Raw genomic sequence first — 20,802 nt, 5'->3', positions numbered from 1 at the left:
GCCCAAAGAACTGTAACAGATTGGAGGAGACTAAGGAGACACAGTAAACAAAATTAAATGTGGAATCCTGATGGGATGCTGATGGGATCCTGTCATACTTACATGTAAGATGCTGGCATTAGAGGAAGCTGGGTAAAGAGCACATGGAAACTCTGTACTAATTTTGCAATGATTTTGTAAGTCTAAAATTATTTCAAAATACAAAGGTTTTTTAAAAAAGGAATATGTATTTGTAAAAGAGTAAGAAATATATATTGGTCTCTGCACCCTAGATCCTGCTAATACTTAGTCTTTGACCCTGGTACTTGACACAGAGCTCCTGAATCTCTTGGAATTTCCTGGGTGACAGAAGCATCTTTTGTTCTAATGAGTTGACTCTTGGTGGACTCCTAGAAGGGGGCTGGTCACCAGAAAGACAAAGCAATGATGAGAAGTTTGGAACTTTCAGGCCCACCTCCCACTCTCTGGCAAGCAGAGAGGGTACGAAAATGGAGTTAATAATCAATTATGCCTATGCGATGAACCCTCCATAAAAATCCCCAAATAAAAGGGTTCAGAGATCTTCTGGGTTGGTGAATGTATCTATGTGCCAGGAGAGTGACACACCCCCAACTCCACAGGACAAGAGCTCTGATGCTCAGGACTCTTCCAGACCTCACCTTATGTATCTCTTCATCTGGTTGTTCATCTGTACCCTTCATTATTACATCCTTTATAATAAACCAGTAAACGTGTTTCCCTGAGTTCTGTGAATCATTTGAGCAAATTATCAAACCCAAGCAGGGGGTCATGGGAACCCCAATTTATAGCCAATCCATCAGAGTACAAGTTGACAACCTGGGACTTAAGACTGGAACCTGAAGTTGAAGCAGTCTGGTGGGATTGAGCCCTTAATTTATATGATCTGATATTAACTCCAAGTAGAGAGTGTCAGAACTATATTAAATTGTAGGATACCCAGCTGGCGTTGGAGAATCGGCCAGTGTGGGAAAACCCCACACATCTGGTATCAGAAGTGTTGTGAGTGTGTAGTAGTGTGAGAGTAAAGGAAAACACAGGAGGTTTTCCTAAACAAATTGCTTGTGTTTGCATCAAGAAACACCTGAAGGACACACAAGAAACTAATAAGAATGGTTAATCATAGATACAGGAGAGGAAAAAGACAAATGAGAGTGAGATATCTCAATGTTTGTCATCGTTTTGACTTTTGAACCACAATCCAAAAAATTAAGTTTTTATGTTTAAAAAAAATAATTATGCCTTAAAACCCATACACGGTCAAAATATAAAACTGTTTGATGATTTTGAGAAAGTATCTGCTAGGTAACAATACCAAAACTTATCAGTGAGCTAACAAATTCTCTAACGCATACCATGCAAAATGAAAGCAACTGGACTGCAATATCACAAAATATATGTATCTGTGCAAAATTCACATCTAAACTGAATTTAGATAACCATGTACTTTAGCCTGTGGCATGAAAAAAGTGGCAATAAATCTGAAACAAGAAAGGATGTTCTGATGTTCAAAAACAGGATCCAACTTCTTGGACACCAGTAGGACTGATTTTTAGACCAAATAAGAAAAAGTGTTAACTTCTAGATTTGACCTATTTTCTTATAATACGTAACATTCCTCTCACATGGGTCAAAGCACTAGGCCAAATCTAAACTATTCTTCTTGACACCCTGGAGAGTAACAGACCCTTAACTCTGATCTTAGTCCTTACTGTATAGCCCTCCAACCCCTTCCCATGACTACTCCACTGTCATATACTCCTTGTCTCCTCTTGGCCAAATAGGGCTCCTTCCCTCTATGATCTGTTTATTCTAAACCAAAGGCTTCCAAGCTGGGTCCTGCACCCCTCAGAAGTACATCTGGGGTCATGGAGGGGAATGATAAAAGTATCAAGGAGAAGGCTAAGTAGACAAGCCTTTGGGCTCACTACCCCTAGTTACTCAGAGCAACTCCATTTTTATTTATTTTATATACTGGTGTTTTGCATAAGCTTTTATTATTTGGGAAAAAAAGTAGGTGGGGAAAGGGGTTCTACTGCTATAAAAACAAACTGAAAACACCTACCTAAACTAAATATTAAACTACTACATATAAAAATAAAATAAAATAAAATAAAAAATAAACTACTACATATGAACTAACAAAGTGGAAATATACTGGGCAAAGACCAAACAAAAAAGTGACCTGGGAATTCAGGTTCACCCTGGAAGTAGCCTAAAATTAAGAGGGCTCCTTAAAGAACTTCTGAAAAAGACTGTCACTCTAGGACCTACATGAATCCAAACACTGAAGCTGGATCAGATATACTCCATCTCCAAGGATAAAGGAGCAAAATATTGTCTATCATGTACTCACTCAAGTGTGTTTACTTCTCTGTATGTAGTAAGCCCAGTATCAGACATAATGGTTCAAAATTAATACTCCTTTCTGCCTCACCTTCCGATCATCAGGTACCAGATCCTGAAGCACCTTTCTCTTAGGCCACTCCTTGGCCAGTTCAGCAGAGGCCAGCTCCTGCAGGTGGTATACAGCTATCTTGGCAGAACGCCTCTGAACTCGGCCCCCACTCTTTGGCTCCAAGTTCATGTCCTTCAAGCACTCTGGCTGTCCTGACTCTGGAAAGAAGGATATCTGCAAGAATAAGACACAGTAAAACACAGGCCTGAGAAATGGCTTCCATCAGATCCAGTGATTAAAGGCTGTCCTTCCTGTTCTCAATATTGAAAGAGCTATTTTAAAAAAAAAAAAAGGAAGAAAAGAAAGCTACTTACTAGCTTGCTAACCACTAGTATAAAGTTCTACCATCTTAATGCATATTTTACTGGTAAAAAGCTTCTTAGCAGGATAAAATCTGTTGTGTTGGAATAAGTGAAAGTGGTTAAAAGTCAAGATATACCCATATACAAAGAAATAAACATCAACCCATATACAAAAATTAATTCAAAATGGATCATAGCCATAAATGTAAACCATAAAAGTATAAAAATTCTAGAAGAAACCTAGGGAGAACGTTTTGTGATCCTGGGCATGATGGTTTTTTGATGTGTCAACTTGGCGAGGCTACCGTCATCAGTTAATCAACCAAACATTAATCTAGATGCTGATGTGAAGGTATTCTTATAAATCTAATATATGTCCATAATCAGCTGACTTTAAGTAGGAGAGGTGTGACAGAAAAAAGAGGCAGGAGACATTTCAAGCATGAGAGAGACTCAATACTGTTGCTGACTCGAAGATAAATGGACCGTGAGCCAGGGACTGCAGGTAGCCTTTAGAAGTTGAGCACATCTCCCAGCAAACACGGAAGTGAGGTCCTATGCCTGAATGGAACTGAATTCTTGAACCATCTTAAAGAGCCCGGAAACAGATCCTCTCCTCGAGCCTCCACAAAGGAATAGCCCTACCGACACTTTGATTCCAGTCTTGTGAGGCTCTACACAGGGGAGCCAGCTGAGCCATACTGTAACCTGGACTTCTGGCCTAATCAACTGTGAGATAATACAGTTGTGTTGTTTAAGCCGTTAATTTTATGGTGATTGTTATAATGCAGCAAAAGAAAATTATACACTGGATTGGGCAAAGATATCTTAGATACAACAACAAAAGCATTATCCATAAAAGGAAAAAAAAAGATAAACTGAACTTTATGAAAATTAAGAATTCTGCCCTTTGAAAAACACTATAAAAAAATGCAAAGACAAGCTACAGACTGGGAGAAAATATCTGCAAAACATGTATCTGCTAAAACACTCGTGTCCAGGGACTTCCCTGTTGGCCCAGTGGTTAAGACTCTGCGCTCCCAATGCAAGGGGAACGGGTTTGATCCCCAGTCGGGGAATTCAGATGCTGCATTCCGCACAGCGCAGAAAAAAATAATAATAATAAATAAATAAAAGATATGGGAACATATGTATATGTATAACTGATTAACTTTGTTATAAAGCAGAAACTAACACACCACTGTAAAGCAATTATACTCCAATAAAGATGTAAAAAAAAAAGACTTGTGTCCAGAATATATAAAAAACTCAAAATATATTTAAAACGTTAATAGCAAGACAACAAAAACTGCAACAATAAAATGAACACAGGATTTCAACAGACACTTCACTAAAGAAGAAACTTCATTAAAGACTGACATTGCCAATAAGCAGATGAAAAGATGGTCAATATCATTAGTCATTAGGGAAATGCAAATTTAAACTGCAGTAAAATACTGCTATATACCTATTAGAATGGATTTAAAAAATGAACATGACAAGGGCAAGCTGATAAAGACGCAAAGCTCCTGGAATTCTCATACTTTGCTGGTGAGAATGAAAAATGGCACAGCCACTTAGGAAAACAGTTTGGCAGTTTCTTACCAAGTTAAACATACACTTATCATATGACCTAACAATCCTATTCCTAAGTATTTACCCAAGAGAAATTAAAACTTATTTTCACACAAAAACCTTTATATGTAAATGTTTATAGCAGCTTATTCAAAACTGCCCCAAACTAGAAATGACTCAAATGCTCTTCAACTGGTGAATGGATAAATTGTGCAATATCCATACAGTGGAATCTTAGACAGAAACAAAAAGGAATAAACTAACGATCCATGGAACACATGGATGAATCACAAATGTATTATGCTAAGAGAAAGAAGCCAGAGTCAAGAGGGTATATACTGTATGATTCCATTTATATGACATTCCAAAAAAGGCCAAACTATAGGGACAGGAAATAGATCAGTGGTTGCCAGGGGCTGGGGGTGGGAAGAACAACCGACTACAAAGGGACACAAAAGAATCTGGGGGGCATGATCAAACTGTTCTATATGTTGATCATGGTGGTAATTACATGACTGTATGTTTTTTTTGTTTTTTTGGTTTTTTTTGCGCTATGTGGGCCTCTCACTGTCGTGGCCTCTCCCGTTGCGGAGCACAGGCTCCGGACGCGCAGGCTCAGCGGCCATGGCTCACGGGCCCAGCCGCTCCGCGGCATGGGGGATCTTCCCGGAGCAGGGCACGAACCCGTGTCCCCTGCATCGGCAGGCGGACTCTCAACCACTGCATCACCAGGGAAGCCCATGACTGTATGTTTTTGTCGAAACTCTTATAACTGTATACTAAAAAGAGTGAATATTAATTACCATATGTAAGTTATATCTTGAAACTTAACGCTAAAAAAAAAAAACAACGAGGTGGGGGAGCCTCGAAATGTAATCAGGAAAAAAAAAAGTCAAGACAAACAAATTGGAATAGAGGGATCGGCTGGATAGAATCCTGCAAAATTTCTCACTTAGGGAGAATGCCTTAAGCTTTAAAAATATAGTAATGAGTTTACTTCTGCCCAGACTATACAATGAACTTTGATTTCTTTAACCTAATAATGATCAAACAGCAGACAGGAGAGCACAAAAGAACAAGAAAGAGAGAGAACAAAAACATTCATATTAAAAGGGACTACAAATGAGGAACCAAGGATGCAGGAAAGATGCAGGGGCAAGCAGTCACCGCAGAACAGATCCCCAAACAGGGTCTGGAAAGCAATCAGTACTCACAGGCCCGTGCTCTGACCTCAGGTGATACGCAAGTCCAGCCTTCGATCTATATGGCTTTCCACAGTGGTGACATTTCAGGGTCATCTTCTCCAGCTCTGCAGCCCCTTTGCCACATTTTCTGACATGATACAGATATCCCATGATGCTGGTGAAGCTACTAGAGCAACTCTGAACAAAGGAGAGAGGCCTATATTATAATCTTACCTATTTTTCTATGATTTCTAAACTTCTAAACAGCCACATCATACAAACAGACGCTCTGATATCACCAGACCCTCTCCAGCATTTCCCGTTCGCACAACCCTTCCTTGTCCCTGGCCCAACTGCTGTCCTCTCGACCACCAAGTGTGATAGTCAACCAACTTGGCAATCAGTAAACGAGAACTGTGTATCTCGTCTGTGCCACAGCTTCCTCCTGGTCGATGATCCAGCTCCACCCCAATATCAAACAGCCAGCAACATCAAAGTTCCTCACATGAGGCTCCTACCATCCTCTTTATCACACTAAAGAAAGGATGACAAAGAAACTCCTTCAAACCAAGGGAAAAGGGAGAACAAATCTCTGGAGATGAGAAAGAAAATAAAGAACTGTTAATGAGTTCAGGAGACCCTGAAAAACAGAAGTCACTCTTATGCTGGAAGATGACACAAAACCAGGTCTGCAAGGGAGAAGTAGGAGACGTGGAAGTGAGTAACAGAAAGACATTGACCTGAGACTCCAGGCAGAAGGAGTTGCTGTCTTTGGGCTCTTACCTCACGCATGCACCTCAGCTTTCCCAGTCTCTTGAGAACTGTTCGGAGGCGTTCCCTTTCACTTGGCTCATCTATTTCATCTCCAGCCTTCAAGATGGGCTAGAAAGCAACAGAAGCAAACAGGCAAATGACTCATGGACAAGACAGATACAGAAAAAAAATTCTAACATAGGAGAATCAAGGACTGGACTAGTACCTCAGCTGATGCCCATGAAGTCTAAGTTATCTGACTCCTGGCTTTCTCCATCTTCTCCTCAACAGTGAAGTGAATGTAAAGGAACTAAGAGTTCAAAGCCTCTACCTCCCAGGATATGAACTTTGGGCTAACCTAAACACAAATACCTATGTATTATCCACATTTCATTGTGTGTAACTCTTCTATCTAAAGGGCCTTCTTACTTAACACCCCATGAAGTCCCAGAGCCTTAGCCATCTCCACTGATTTATCTACACTCGTCCAAGTAAAGGCATCCAAATACCACATAGGCTCACACAGCACAGAACACACTCTTACCAAGCTATTATGATTTGCCATGACATGATACTTCATCCCTGCCAGTGAACGAAGTTGTTTCCCACAATGATGACAAGTGAACATTTCCTACAAGGAAAAAACACTGCTCAGGGCCAGGCTGTTCAACAGAGAAAGACAATGTCACAAAGTCCTATTCAACTGCTCTGGTCTGTATCTCCTTTATTTCCCAAATTCTATAATAGTCAATGACTCTCAAAATCCCAAAAGCTCATTGTCATGTCCTCAAGGGCAAAGAGGTAAAGGCTATTCATTTTCAAAATAATAAGAACTACCGTTTACTGAGTGCCAGTATTTGCCAAGTAATGGGGTAGGCACTTAGCATGTAATATTTCTTTTTTATCCTCTCATGGACGACACAAGGTAGGAACTATCTCTACTTTATAAATGAGAAAACTGAGGTCCACACATAAAAAGCTAAATGACACAACTAGTAAGTACCTGAATGAAGATTCAAACCCAAGTCTGTCAGACTCCAGAGTCTATGTTTTCTCTATGACACAATGCTGCCTCTTCTCCACAATAATCAGCATATCCAACACAGTGCCAGAGGTTTAAAGTTTGGGTCAAAAGTCATAACAGTTATGAAATGCCACAAAATATCTAACCTGTTTGCAGTTTTCCATGTGTTTCTTTAAGCCCTCTATGGTCTTTCTCCCCACTGCCTGGCAGGTAGGACAGGAGACACTGCCTTTATCCACAATTTCTAAGTACCACTGCTCCTCTAAACTGCCTACAAAGGAGAGAAAGGAACACTTACAATTTGCAGTATGCTCCAGAAACAAAAAGCACAATCCCAGATTTTAGGAAAAGTATCATAAAGTGGCTTTTCCTCTTCCTGGGGGAAAGACTCTTGCTATATATAACTTCTAGAAATAATTTTTTACAGACAGTGAAGAGTTTCTGAAACTCCTACTCAATTCCCCATGATCAAAACCATCCAACAACCACTCCAAAGCCCAGTGGCTTAAAGAAATGAGCAATAATTTTTTTCCCAGTTTTACTGACGTATAACTGTCAATGGGTAATATTTTTCATAGTAGCATATAAGAATGGGATACTGAGATATATAACCATCAGTTTGCTAAGTGTTTCCTATGTGCCTGAGACTTTGTTAAATGTTTTTATCCCATTTAATTTTTCATAACAGTTCGGACTGCCTTTATTATTCCTATTTAGAGACAAGGAAACTGAAGTTTGCAGAAATTAAGAGGCAGGTCAAAAAATTAATGAAGAGCCAAAACTTGAACAAACATGACTGACCTCCAAAGCCATGCGCTTAATAAGTGCCTCCCTAAAAAAATGCTTTGGTGCATCATTCCTTTACCAACAACAACAAAAAAGACAGAATGAGAGAACTAGATCTCACAAAGCTTCCGACAGAAAGCATACCTGCTGCATAAGCTGGTGGTTCCTTCCGAATACGACGAGCCTGGGCTTTGGGATTAGGCTGAGTTTTAGGCCGTTGCTTCCTCCCTGACGCAAGACAGAAACTTGAAGCCCAACACATCACCTTTGCTGACCCCTCTCTAGCACCAAAATCTCTTTCCTCCTCTTCTCAACACCCTAGGCCCCACTCCCTCAACCAAATGACTCCCTTAAGTCATGACAGAAGAAAATGGTAAAATAAGGCAGGATGGGGGGACTTCCCTGGTGGTCCAGTGGTGAAGACTCCGTGTTCCCAATGCAAGGGGCCCGGGTTCAATTGCTGGTCAGGGAACTAAGATCCCACATACCGCAACTAAGCCTACACGCTGCAACTAGAGAGCCCGCGCACTACAACTACTGAGCCCGCGAGCTCTAGAGCCCGCGAGCCTCAACCAGAGAAGCCCGTGCGCCACAACTAGAGAGCCCACACGCCACAACTAGAGAAGCCCGTGCGCCGCAACAAAGATCCAGCGCAGCCAAAATTTAAAAAAAAAAAAAAAAAAAAAGGCAGGATGGAGGCCATTCCTTGCCAAAAAATTCAAAGGGCTCAAAAGTGCTTAAGGGCCAAAATCTAAGGTCCCTCTCCCTTTCACCTTCAGAGAATAAAGCCCAGGCACGCAGTGAAAAAGAATTAGCAAAGTTACTCCCTTACCATAAAGCTTATGCTTCTTCTGAGGAAATTCTCGATAGTCTTCATCTTCTTCCTGTCTGGGTTTCCTTTTTCCTTTGGCTGATACTCCACCTGACCCTGAAATAACATAGGAAAACAAAACAAAATCTCAGTATGGTTTATATGAGAACATCTACGCCCCCCTTCAAGTCATCGATCACAATACCACCAAAGAGAAAGATTATCAGCAAGCACGGGTCTTACAGAAGTGTTTGGAACATTTTTAGGGAAGTTGGTATAACTTTTCATTAACTGACTCAACCTCCCCTTTTCCTTTTGTGCTGGTCTCCATCCCAAGTGATCAACTGTTCCCTATGAAAAATAAGATCCTTCAGGCAGTGTGATTTGTTTGATCCTGACTTGAGGCTAACTGTTCAAGATAAAGGGCTACTAAGAACCCTTCAGACTATAACCACTAATAAATTCCACTTAGAATAATCCTTACACTAGCCCCTAAACCCTCAACAGAGGATCAAACTAGAAGAACAGGAAAGAAAGTTCAATTCGTATGAAGAGCAAAGGCTATACCGTATCACCTAGAGGAGTAAGATCAGCAGAATTTCACTCAGTGAAACAGAGGGACACTTCATGAAGCTAAGAGTATATGACAGCCTAACTTCCCTGGCGGTCCACTGGTTAGGACTTGGCGCTTTCACTGCCATGGCCCAGGTTCAATCCCTGGTTGGGGAACTAAGATCCCACAAGCCGAGTGGCACGGCCAAAAACAATAAACATAAAAATTCAACCACTAATAAGGAACACATATGTGGTACTTAATATTTTAAGAGCCATTTACAACAGCTACCTCAAATATAACTTGAGAGAGTTCCCTGTCTTTGGAATAAGATACTGATACTGATACCTTCAACACGGGAAGTAGCAGCTGGCTTGATCCTTCTCATCTTCATCCAGTAGGTAGACTTTCGGAAGGAGGCTGGAAAATCACTCACCGGTTCACACGAAGAAGCAGATGACGAGCCGCTTAAGGAGTCATCATGAGGGATAGTGTACTGGAAACTATTATCCTTTATGGAGCACTGGGTCCTGCTACTAACATGACACAAAGATAAATACCACAAAGGAGGGTCTGGAGTAAAGTTTCTATTACTTATATTACATCATAAGAAGATAACCAAGTTGGTTACCTGTGCAAAAACGAAGAAGCCTGATAATAAAAACAATTTAGATTGTAATTTTCTAACAATTAAAATAGTTGACCTAGTACAATACATATAATGATTATTATACTTCACTATAATCAGAAAGCATAAGCAGTCCACATAAATGATCATTCGATAGCCCAAGTAGGCATTCCTTCCTAAATCCATCAATGAAAAGAAAGTAGTGAAATAGGGTGTTCCATGACCCTTCAGAAGATCCCCTGGATCTGTAAGCAGGTATGTCCAGGCCTCCCTATTTCTCTGGCAGAGGGACAGTAACCACTACACCTTGATGTCAGGGCACCCTCTCTTGCTTAGGCTTGATACATAGCTAAAGGAAGGGTGCTATCTTGTCTGAGTTAAGCGGGCCACAAGTCTGGTATATGGCTGGATCCAAATTTCTAAATCTAAGACCAGTCAGTATGTAGTCAACAAACATCACTGAGTAGTGACAAAGTGTCTTCTAGATGGCTCAAAGTGTGGTAGAGCAGCAGTTCTCAAAGTGTAGTCCAAGGATCTCTGAGACATTCCTCTTCCAGCTAACTTAACTGTGTGAGGCCTGCCTTAGATTTATGGTTTAGAAATGTCACTCTGGAGGCTGTATGAAAGATGACCCATGGAGGATGAGTGAAAGAAAGGAGAAGAGTTAGCAGCTTATTGCAATAGTATGGATAAGAGATGATGAAAGCTTGAACTTGAACTAAGGTTTCGTAGTAGAGATGATAAACTGACATATTCAAGACAACACTTTAGAGGTACAGTTGGTAACAATTACACAGAGGCTTGTGGTAGCAGGTAGTTGGAAGTAACAAAGGTGACCATTCTTAGGAATAAATAAAAGTAAAATGTGATAGATGCCTGCTAAGGAATATTATGTAGCTGTTAGAAGCAATAAACCATTTCTACACATCTAGAGATATGAACGTAACTAAAAACCATACTGTTCAATAAAAAAAAAAAACAGAACAAGATGTACAGTACAATGTCAATTCAGTAAATTAAAAACAATTACACAAGTAAACAGCACTAGCTATTTTATAAGGACTCATAAATATTTAAGGACAAATATCAAACTTGTTAGTATGGTTGTCTCTGGGAGGAAGGGGATGGATGTGGGGATAGGGAAAACAAAAAATAACAGGGACTTACAAAGTCAGTATGCTACAAAAAGGGAAAAGTGATTCTCAGCTCTGTACATGAGGTCCAATATTACAAGTTTAATACAGAGATGTCCTGGTTCCGGCACAGTGGCGTACACCCACTACGGCCCGTTCCTCTTGCTGATTACAACTAAAAACTCTGGACCTCAAAAAGTAAACAAAAGCAGGTGGATTGTGGAGAAGAGTTAAAACTGGGAGAAGTGAGCCACATGGGGTATGTTTCCCAGTCTTCTTTTCTCTCACACGCAGCTTTGCAACACGGGTGGCCCCCACTCACAGAACAGCATGGGCAGCCTAAATTCTCATAGAAACTCCATCTTTCTGGCCTTATAAACCAGGAAAAGGGGTCTCTATAGACTAGAGAATGTGGGGGAATCATGGAGAAGAGACAGGCAAAGAAGGTGACCTCATATTTCTGTGTACAAATCCACACAAATCACAGCTTAGCCTGAGCTATGTATGTGTGGAGCATACCCAAACCAGCTTAGCAAAGACTTTGAAAGTGAAATAAGATTTAAACAAACTACACAAGTCTCAGCCTAACCCCTGAGCTACTACTGTGAGACAGATCCAAACCAATGTCTCAAAAGCTTGGAGAACTGAAACAAGCTTCGAAAAACTAACCCCTGAGCTCTAAACCATCATAGAAAAGACTCAAAAGCATGGAACTTCAGTTCCACTGAACCAATGCCTTCAGAAAGTACGACAGAATTTATGATCTGAACCTAAACAGGTTACCTGCTAAAATAAATACAGCAACAATCCCCAGAAGATCCTAAAAAGACCCACGGTCTACACAAATAACATTCACAATCTTGAGAATAAATTCCAAAATTACGCAATTCACAAAGAACCAGGAAAATGTGAGCAATTCTCAAAGGACAGATGATAAACAGATGTTGGAAGATCATGCAGATATTGGAACTATCAAAGCCTTTAAAGCAGCTATTATAACTATGCTCCACGCTAGAAAGGAAAACACTGGAAATGAAGGAAAATGTAGGGATTATCAGCAGAAAAATAGAAATCATAAAAAAGAACAAATTAATTTTAAAACTGAAAAGTAACAAATAAAATAAAAACTCACTGATGGGCTAGTAATAGAATGGAGACGGCAGAGGAAAGAATCTATGAACTTGAAGACAGATCAATAGAAATTATCCAATCTGAAGAACAATGAGGACAAAAGACTGAAAAACAGTCAACAGAGCCCCAACAACCTGTGGTGTCAGTATCAAAAGATCTAACTTAAGCATAGTTGTAATCCAAGAAGAAGAGGAAAGAGAGATTGAGGAAACGTTTTTTGAAAAAAATAATGGTGGAAAAATCCCCCATATTTAATGAAAAACATAAATTTACAGATTTAAGGAGCTCAACGAACACTCAATAGAAAAACACACCTAGATATATCTTAATGAAACTGTTTAAAACTGAAGAGTTTTTAAAAATCCAGAAAGCAGCTAGGGAAAAATCACATATTACATACAGAGAACAGTGATTCAAATGATTGGGAATTTCTCAACAGAAACCAAGACAGCACAACATCTTTAAAATCCTGAGAGAAAAGATTTATCAATCCAAAATTCCATATTCAGTGAAAATAGCCTCTAGGAATATTTCTTCAGATGAAGAAAAACTAAGAAAATGTGTTGTCAGCAGACTGCTCTATGAAAAATGCTAAGGGAAATAATTCCAGCTGAAGGGAAAATGACACCAGAGAGAAATGTGGATTTTTAAGAATGAAGAAAGAGCACGAGAAATGGCAAACAGCCAGGTAAATATTAAAAACTCTTTAAAGCAAAATCTTAGCATTCTCTGGTAAGGTTTTCAATAAATGTAGATGTAATATGTATGACAGCTATAAGTTAATGGTCAGCAGGTAGGGGGTTAAAGGAATCTATATGGTCTAAGGCTTCTATATGTGAGCAACGTGGTAGTATTTTAACTCTAAGTAGATGATGAAAGGGAAGGTATATATTGTAATTCCTAGAGCAACCACTACCAAACCTCCCCCTCAAAGGAAAAAAAAAGGGTGGGGGGGGGAGCAGGAGAGCGAGCCAAAATCAAACAGATAAATTAAAATGGCACACTAAACATTTCAATAATCCAAAAGAACGTACAGAGGAAAAACAGAGTAGAGAGAACAAATAATTACATGGTAGACCTCAATCCAATCATGCAAAAAGTAATGTAAATGTTTATGGTCTACATACTCCAGTTACAAGTCAGAGACTGAGAGAGTAAATAAAAAAGCAATATCCTAGTGTATGCTGCCTACAGAGGCACACTTTAAATATAAAGACATATGTAGACTGGAAGTAAAAAGATGAAAAAATTATACCATGCCATCAGCAAACACAAGAAGCCTGGAGTGGCCATTTCAATATCAGATAAAATAGACTTCAAGACAGAGTATTACCAGAGATCAAAAGGGACACTTCATAATAATTAAAATGACAAATCATCAGGAAGACATAATTACTCATTGCATGTGTCTAACAATAGAGGCTCAAAGCACACAAAGCAGAACTGATAGAAAAAGAAAAGTAGACAATTCCACAATCTTACCAGAAATTTTAAGTCCTCCTCCTCTTAGGAACTGACAGACTAGACAAAAATTGAGTAAACACACAGAAGATCTGAACTACACTATTAGCCACCTTGCTGTAGTTGACATTTATAGAACACTACATCCAACACTACGGGATATACTTTCTTTTCAAGAGCACACTGTGCATTCACAAGATAGATCGTATACTGGGCTATAAACTTTAAACTTAAAAAGATGAAAATCATACATGTGTTCTCTGACCACATCAGAATTAAATTAGAAATCAAGAATAGCAAGGTATCTAAAATAAAAAAAAATAAATCTGGCAATTAAAGAATCCAATTCTAAATAATTCATGGGTCAAAAATGAAATCACAAAGGAAATTCAAAAATTTTTAAGTGAATAACAACAAAAATATACATATCAAAATTGGTGGGATGCAACTAAAGCAGTACTTAGAAGGAAACTTAAAGCTGTAAATGCTTATGTTAGAAAAGAAGATCTAAAATCAATGAGTTAAGATTTCATCTTAAGGTACCTTAAAAAGAAGAGCAAAGCAAGCCCAAAGAAACAGAAGGAACAACATAATAAAAGGGAGAAATTCACAAATTAGGAAACAGACTTTACAGAAAATCTGGTTCTTTGAAAAGATCACAAAATTGACAACACTGTGGCTAGACTGATCAAGAAAAAAAGATACCAAAGATACCACAAATAACCAATGTCAGAAATGAAAGAGGGGTTATTATTATACATCATACAGACATTAAAATAATGAGAATACTTCGAATAACTTTATGCCAAAAAAAATGACAAATTAAGATGAACACATTTCTTAAAAAATACAACTTACCAAACTGACATAAGAAGAAACTGGAGGCATAAAGATCAGAAGGAAAAAAGTAAAACTGCCCCTACTTGCAGATTTTTTTAACAGATTTTATTCAGTTTGTTTACAAAGATCATCTCAGAAAATATATGAAATAATTACTAGAATTAAAAATGAACTGAGGGACTTCCCTGGTGGTGCAGTGGTTAAGAGTCTGCGTGCCAGTGCAGGGGACACAGGTTCAATCCCTGGTGCAGGAAGATCCCACATGCCACGGAGCAACTAAGCCCGTGCGCTACAACTACCGAGCCTGTGCTCTAGAGCCCACAAGCCACAACTACTGAGCTCACGTGCCACAACTACTGAAGCCTCCGTGCCCTAGAGCCGGCGCTCCGCAACAAGAGAAGCCACCACAATGAGAAGCCCACACACCACAATGAAGAGTAGCCCCCGCTCGCCGCAACCAGAGAAAGCCCGAGCGTAGCAACGAGGACCCAACACAGCCCAAAAATGAATTAATTAATTTATTGATTTTTTTAAAAACGAATTTAGCACGTGACAGGATACAAGGCTAAAATACAAAAATCAATTGTGGGACTTCCCTGGTGGCGCAGCGGTCAAGACTCTGCGCTCCCAATGCAGGGGGCCCGGGTTTGACCCCTGGTCAGGGAACTAGATCCCACATGCATGCTGCAACTAAGAGTTCACATGACACAACTAAGGAGCCCACCGGCTGCAACTAAGGAGCCCATGTGCTGCAACTAAGGAGCCTGTGAACCGCAACAAAGGAGCTCGCCTGCAGCAACTAAGACCCAGCACAACCAAATAAATAAATGAAATATTTTTTTTAAAAGTGTATTCTTAGCTACTAGCAACAAGCAACTAGAAGATGAACTTATAAAAATAATAGCATTTACAGTAACAAAAAACACAGGAACCTAGGAACAAATCTAGGAACCTAGAAACAAATCTAACAAAAGCCATTCAAGAATTTTACAATGAAAACTACAACACACTGGTGAGAGAAATTGAAGAAGACCTAAATAAATGGAAAAACATAACATGCTCATAAATCAGAAAATTCAATATTGTTAAAATGGCAATTCTCCCTAAATCCACCTATAGATTCAATACATACACCAATCAATACTCCAGCATGCTTCTTTTTATAGAAATAACAAACTGATTGTAGAATTTATATAAAAAGGCCAAGGAAAAAAAAAAGAGGCCAAGAAAATAAAATAGCTGAAACAATCTTGAAAAAAACAACAAAGTTAGATGACTTACCTTACCTGATTTCAGGACTTACTCTAATGCTACAGTATCAAAACAGTTTAGTACTGGCAAAAAGATAGACATACACATTGATGGAAGAGAATAATGAAAGTCCAGAAACAGACCCACACCTATACATGTTCAACTGATTTTTAACCAAGATGCCAAGGCAACTGAACAGGGAAAGGAGAGTCTTTTCAACAACTGGATATACACATGGAAAGACATTAATATTGACCTTTATAACACACCATACACAAAAATTAACTCTAAATGAGCCATAGACCTGAATGTAAAACCTATAAAACTTCTGGAAGAAAGCAAAGGAAAAAATCTTTGCAATTAGGGATGGCAAAGTTTTCTTAAATAGAATACAAATAGCATGAAACATAAAAGGAAAAAATGATAAGATTTTTATTATTTTTAATGATAAATTTAAAACTTTGGCTCTTCAAAAGACACCATTAAGAAAATGAAATGCAAACCACTGAAGAGGAAATATTCAAGACACATATAACAAAAGAACTGTGTTCAGAAAATATTTTTTTAATTAAATTATACAATTTAATGGTGAGACAAAACACAATTTGGTTTTTTTTTGGGTGGCAAAAGACATCAACACACTTGACAAAAAAAGATACAGGAATGGCCAAGAAGCACACGAACAGATGTTTTACAGCATTATTCATCAGGAAACTGCTCATTAAAACCACAATGAAACACAATTATACACCCATTAAATTAGCTAAAATTAAGAGACTTACTCTCCTACACTGCTGGTAGGAATGTAAAGTAAATCCGCCAATTTGGAAGACTGACAATTTCTTAAAAAGTTAAACATACTCCTGACATAGGACCCAATCAACCTTAGATGGTAAATTCCATCTTAATAAATAAATACTGTGTTAAGTATTTATCAAAAGAAACAAAAATATTTTTCCACACAGAGACTTGCCCATGAATGTTCACAGCAGTTTTACTGTAGTACCTCCACACTGAGAATAACCCAAATGTCCCTCAAGATAGATGGCTAAACAAACTATGTTATATCCATAATGGAATTCTGTTTAGCAACGTTCTTCATTCAAAATCATTATTCTGAGTGAAAGAAATCATGCAAAAAGAGGACACAATGTCTGATTTCATTTATAGAAAATCCTAGAACATGCAAACCACTGTACAGTGACAGAAAACAGGTCAGGGGGTGTCTGGGGACAGGAGTGGAGGGAGGAATGAATTGCAAAGGGACGTGAAAAAACTTCTGGGACAGATGAATATGTTATCTTGATCGTGGTGACAGTTTCATGGGTACTTACATATGTCAAAGATGAAGATACTGTATACATATGGCTATATGTTTATACGATATACTTATTGTATAAATATATGCAGTCTATTGTACTTCAATTATACCTCAGTGAAGGTCTAAAAAAAATTTTAGTGGGAACTGGCAGTCCTCTAGGGCCAAAACCCACCATCCTAAACAATGGGAACAATCTCTACTAGAAAGACTTGATAGTACCCACAGGCCATTAAGAGTCAAGTCCCATCTGACTCCTCTTAGGAAACTGTCCTCAAAGAAATTTCTTTGCTGTCAATGTAGGACTCGGATATACTGACCTCCCTGCTCATGAATAAGCACGAGTATAGTGAAAAAAAATCAACAGTTTTAACATCTTGGGGATTAAGTCAACGTGGATAGGGAATCCCTCCCTCCAGCTCTCTTTTATTTTTAAAGGACTCAACAAAAACAATTCTCAAGTATTTTACACTACCTATCAACTCAGGGTATTTGATTATTTGGTAAAAACCACATTGGGCTTCCCTGGTGGCGCAGTGGTTGAGAGTCCGCCTGCCGGTGCAGGGAACACAGGTTCGTGCCCCGGTCCGGGAAGATCCCACATGCCGCGGAGCGGCTGGGCCCGTGAGCCATGGCCGCTGAGCCTGCGCGTCCGGAGCCTGTGCTCCGCAACGGGAGAAGCCACAGCAGTGAGAGGCCCGCGTACCGCAAAAAACAAAACATAACAAAACAAAAAAACAGATGAATCTCAAACTTCTCTTTCCAGAAATATGACAAGAAAAAGCTTTTGGCTCATACAATAACTATCATAATTGTAGTGACTTTAAAATAACCTGGTGTGTGTGTGGTACTGTCTTTCAGTCTCGGCTTCTGATTACAAAGATGAGAAGTTGAACCTATTTTCAGCTCCTTTCTGATCTACCAAGAATTCTTAAGAGCCCCTAGTTCACTCCCTAGGTGCACATATTTAGATTTCATTAGGAAAGTATTTGACGTTCACCTCAGGACCCTTTGCAGCCTTTTTTTATTCCACCGAACCCTTAAATACTGATGTTTTCCACGGCTTCATCCTCTACTCTCTTCTAGTCTCATTTCTCATGGAGGATTCTCAAACTTCACAATGTTCCTAGGAGTCCAGTTAAAAATAAGGATTCTGGGGCTTCCCTGGTGGCGCTGAGAGTCCGCCTGCCGATGCAGGGAACACGGGTTCGTGCCCCGGTCCGGGAAGATCCCACATGCCGCGGAGCGGCTGGGCCCGTGAGCCATGGCCGCTGAGCCTGCGTGTCCTGAGCCTGTGCTCCGCAACGGGAGAGGCCACAACAGTGAGAGGCCCGCGTGCCGCAAAAAAATAAAATAAAATAAGGATTCTGATGCCCTAACCCCAATGATTCTGATTCTGATTAATAGGTCAGGGCCCATTAATCTTTACATTTCTGAACAATTACCCACTTGCTATTCCATTAAATCCTTTTACCCATTCACATTCTGTTCCTTCTTCTGAAAAACAAAAACAAAAAACAAAACAAACAAACAAAAAAAAACCCTTTTCCTTCTGGCTAACTGTATTATTCCTTGACTTTCAAGTCTGTTTAGGAGTGATTGGCTCTGGCAACCCTTCCCTTCCAAATATCACTCCCCTTCCCCAAAGGCTATACTAAATTCCTGTTTAAAAACATTTCATTACACTGTATTGTGCGAATCTCCTTGCCTACATAGGTTAGGCTGTTAGTTGTGTGTTTTTCATGTCTGTGTATCTAACCTACCACAGAGCTGGCACAAAGCAGATATTTAGTAAATACTGTATACGTGACTTAATCCCTTCCAATGAGTATCTCATTAACCAGAACCTTTTTGTATTAACAGATATGGAAAAGCTTAGCACATTCAGTAAACAATATAATAAACCAGTCTTGAAGCCAAGTAGTTTGAAATATAAGCATTTCTTACAGTCACTTTTATCAGTCCTTACCAAGTTCATCAATGTATTCATGAGTACATATTTGATGTCTAAAGAAATGCAGGGCTATACTGAGTCACACTGTCCATTTTTATTATAATTCGTACTTTTTTTTTTTGCAAGCGAACTTTTCCTCCTCCACACTAGGATTAGACCTGCACTGTCTAATCAGGTGGCCACTAGTCACAGGTGGCTATTTAAGTTAATTAAAATACAATTTAAAATTCAGCTCCTCATTGACGTAAGCCACATTTCAAGCGCTCAGCAGTCATACGTGGCTAGTGGCTACAGTACTGGACAGTGCGGATACACAACATTTTCATCATCACGGGAAGTTCTATTGGACAGCGCTGGCGACACAATTATAAATGGATCGCACAAAACCTCACTTACTTCTTAGCTCCCACGATCCTCGTGCTCCTCTGCTGCTTAAAGGATGTGGGTCCCGGGGTCTAGCAAATTGCAAGCACATGAGTAAATGCTAGGGGCCTCTGAACCTTGACCACAAAAAGACGAATCCCCCTGTGCCAAGCAATGAAGCTCTCCCGGGGCTACTCCCTCAAACGGAAGAAGGCAAGACTTTTTACGAAAAATGTGCCGCCCTATCTTCCTACGGGGTCAAGGCAAGTGACAACACTAGAGCCTTCATCTCCCCCATTCTCAAAGCCCTGTCCTAGAAAGAGGCTCTAAAAGGGAGACAGAAAGCGAGGACAACGGATATGGGAGGCACTGGGGATGTGAAAGGACTAGAGACTAACGGCAATCTGACGAGGAACTGAGTCCAAGGGGGTGGGGATCGGGCAGCAGAAGTGGGGGGAAAAACGAGGGGGCTGGTATATCTGACCTAGAAGGGTGGGGCCTGCGATGGGCTCTGATAAAACCAACTCTGAGCAGGGGACAAAAGCGAGGGACCGCGTGTGGCGGGCTCGACAGCGCTACCCCTAAAGCGTAACGGTCAAACCGAGAAACTCACGGCGGGCACTGCACCGAGTCTGGAAGACATCACTCCCTCTCCACGCCTAACAAATTCACCCAAGGGCTCCGGCCAGATCAACGCCACTTCCGCTCTCCTCTCCGCTCCCGGATGTGGAGTCGGCGCCGCGAGCCCCGTGCCGAACGTCTACTTCCGCCTCTCAGCTTCCGAGGGGGCTGCGGCAGGGCGAGTCACGTGACCAGACCCCCGACACCCCCGCCCCCCCCACTTCCTCTGAGACCCCGCCCCTGGAGTGTGCTTTGGGACCCGGGAAACTGGCGGTTGGGCGTTGGAGCCTGTGCTTGGCCTCGGGGTCCCTCCGTCTCGTTCCCTCCGTTTACACTACCTCTCCTGCCCCTCCACGCCCCCATGCTCCACCGGGCACGACGAGTGGTCTTTTTAGGTGCACAGGAAGGTCAATTATTACCCGTTTATTTACCTTAGGGAAATGACAGAGCCATTCCCGCCTTCCCTCCCTCCCTCCCTCCCCTCAGGTAGAGAGAAGTAGAAACTCTGTCACTGCTGAGGGCGCAGAAAGTGGAAGCCAGTGGCTGAGCAGGAAAGAAGCCAGGAAAAGGCAGCTTCGTGGAGACTTGAGCGAGGCAATGAATAACTGGGGCGGGTCTCTTCCCATCTTCTAGCGTCA

The 20,802-nt window shown here is 40.4% G+C and overlaps 1 protein-coding gene across 4 annotated transcripts in view; it reads right to left on the bottom strand.

Moving 5' to 3' along the window:
- ZNF512 (zinc finger protein 512) overlaps nt 1–20,260 on the bottom strand; it is a 34,411-nt gene extending 14,151 nt beyond the window's left edge. The window contains exons 1-10 of one of the 4 annotated variants that reach the window (XM_060117575.1): nt 20,157–20,260; nt 19,577–19,635; nt 9,813–10,000; nt 8,933–9,028; nt 8,245–8,328; nt 7,461–7,585; nt 6,835–6,921; nt 6,321–6,419; nt 5,568–5,735; nt 2,456–2,650 (exon numbers count right to left, since the gene is read on the bottom strand). In XM_060117575.1, the coding sequence (XP_059973558.1) occupies nt 2,456–2,650; nt 5,568–5,735; nt 6,321–6,419; nt 6,835–6,921; nt 7,461–7,585; nt 8,245–8,328; nt 8,933–9,028; nt 9,813–10,000; nt 19,577–19,635; nt 20,157–20,186 (1,131 nt within the window). In that variant the 5' untranslated portion in view covers nt 20,187–20,260. The remainder of the gene's footprint in view (nt 1–2,455; nt 2,651–5,567; nt 5,736–6,320; nt 6,420–6,834; nt 6,922–7,460; nt 7,586–8,244; nt 8,329–8,932; nt 9,029–9,812; nt 10,001–19,576; nt 19,636–20,156) is intronic. The other 3 variants (XM_060117576.1, XM_060117577.1, XM_060117578.1) reach the window with 3 other exon arrangements.
- Between the last annotated feature and the right edge of the window lie 542 nt (nt 20,261–20,802).

This window comes from Mesoplodon densirostris, chromosome 14, assembly GCF_025265405.1.
Source record: "Mesoplodon densirostris isolate mMesDen1 chromosome 14, mMesDen1 primary haplotype, whole genome shotgun sequence".
Classification (NCBI taxonomy): Eukaryota; Metazoa; Chordata; class Mammalia; order Artiodactyla; family Ziphiidae; genus Mesoplodon; species Mesoplodon densirostris.
This window is presented reverse-complemented; position numbering and strand designations above follow the sequence as displayed.